Raw genomic sequence first — 1,768 nt, forward strand, 5'->3', positions numbered from 1 at the left:
TATTTAAATATATATACATAAATACATTCATATATATATGTATATATATATGATCTTAACATGGTTATATATACATTTATCAGATGAAAGATGATATACTTTTTGAGACATAGCATAAAGGAATACCTGAGTACATAAACCTTAATATAAATAGACAAACGTGCACTGCGATAACTGATAGGAAGTATATTCAGTTAAACGTATCGTTTTAGGAGATTGACTGAAGTCATCGTGAAATTTTTCGTTCTATATCCCAAAAAAATCGATATTAGTCCAGGTCAATCGCTAAAGAGACCTATTCTTAGCTATATACACACCTGCAATATCGCCGCACACAATCCTCTCCAAGAACTCCGTGCGATTAGGCCCAGTGAAGCTCAACTGCAGCATATGTGACACATCAAAGATAGATGCATTGCGACGTGTGTGGTGGTGTGATTCCAATGCTGTCAAGTCCCCGAACTTCATGGGCATCTGCCAGCCAGCAAAGGTGGCAAAGGTAGCACCGTTCTCCACATGAAGATCATACAATGCTGTACGTTTGGGAGTGTTTTGTGAGGATTCAGACGTATACATACGTAAAGATGAGTTTTTCTGTGCGAGTGCAACTGATGGGCTACATGTGTGAGTTTGTGCGCGTAGAGATGTGATTTGGCGCACGGAAGGACCCGCACGGGCACCAATTCGGGACGCAAGCATGTCGGATGTTCAAAGCCGTTTATAATTTCAGGTAGTCACCAACACAAGTGTATCTAGTCTATATAGAGAGTATGTAGTGTATATATTTACTTTCTATACAGTCACGCCTATGTATATAGTCTGAATATACTATGGTTACAGCCAGTGCCTTCTCATGCGAGAGTACGCATATACCTAATATACACATTCAAAATATATATAAATATACTGAAAGTGTCAGTCGGGACAAATATGCAAACACAGATCTGATGCTACAGATCTGCAGAAAGTAGGGTTTACGACATGACCAAACATAACAAGAATTTTGGTGTTTTTTTTTAAACAAGAAAAACAAAATAGAATATGTCGAAGGCCCTCTATTTGAAGTCTAAATATTTTTATAAGCCCCTCCCTAGTAAAGTATATATTTTTTTAAATAGAGGGAGGCTACGGCTGTTTCAATTTATTTAAAAGGCTGCGTATAATTTAGAGGGCTAAAATACGGGCTATGCTACGGCCCTTTTTTTTTAACCCTATTTTTTTTTTTGCAACAATAGAAGGCATGAGTCTCATGACCCTCTCTCTCTCTCTACTACTAGTAGTGAAAGAGTAGAAGACTAAAATATAGGGGATTGAACTAACGTCCGAAGGACATTAATATCCATGCAATTTTTCTCAGCTCCTGCAGCCTGCAGCATAGCCTTCAAAATAGACAAAGGCTATGACTGCAGGCTTGTAAATTTCATATCGCCGTTTTGGGCGTCAATAACAACTACAAGTTTGAGAGCATACACGTCCTTAAAAAAGCTATTTACTCTTGATAGTTATACATACGTCGCGTATCCTTCACTTCAAATCTACCTCGTATAAACGTGTATCGATCGAATACACATTCGCAGAGTTTCTTGCAGCATTTCACAATATAAATTCGCCTGGAGATAGCACTCATCTGCTCCACGTGCTGCAATCGACTACCAAAATCTTTTCGCAACAGAGAAATATGTTTTATTTGTCGAGTTTGATACAAAACACTATATATATATATATATATTATTATAATATATATATATATATATATATTATTATAATA

The 1,768-nt window shown here is 36.8% G+C and overlaps 1 protein-coding gene across 1 annotated transcript in view; it reads right to left on the reverse strand.

Moving 5' to 3' along the window:
* SARC_02652 (glycine cleavage system T protein) overlaps positions 1-699 on the reverse strand; it is a gene marked incomplete at both ends in the record, with an annotated part of 5,685 nt that extends 4,986 nt beyond the window's left edge. Inside the window, one exon of the mRNA XM_014303586.1 lies at positions 318-699. Coding sequence (XP_014159061.1) covers positions 318-699 — 382 coding nt within the window. The remainder of the gene's footprint in view (positions 1-317) is intronic.
* Between the last annotated feature and the right edge of the window lie 1,069 nt (positions 700-1,768).

This window comes from Sphaeroforma arctica (assembly GCF_001186125.1).
Source record: "Sphaeroforma arctica JP610 unplaced genomic scaffold supercont1.121, whole genome shotgun sequence".
Taxonomy (NCBI): Eukaryota; class Ichthyosporea; order Ichthyophonida; genus Sphaeroforma; species Sphaeroforma arctica.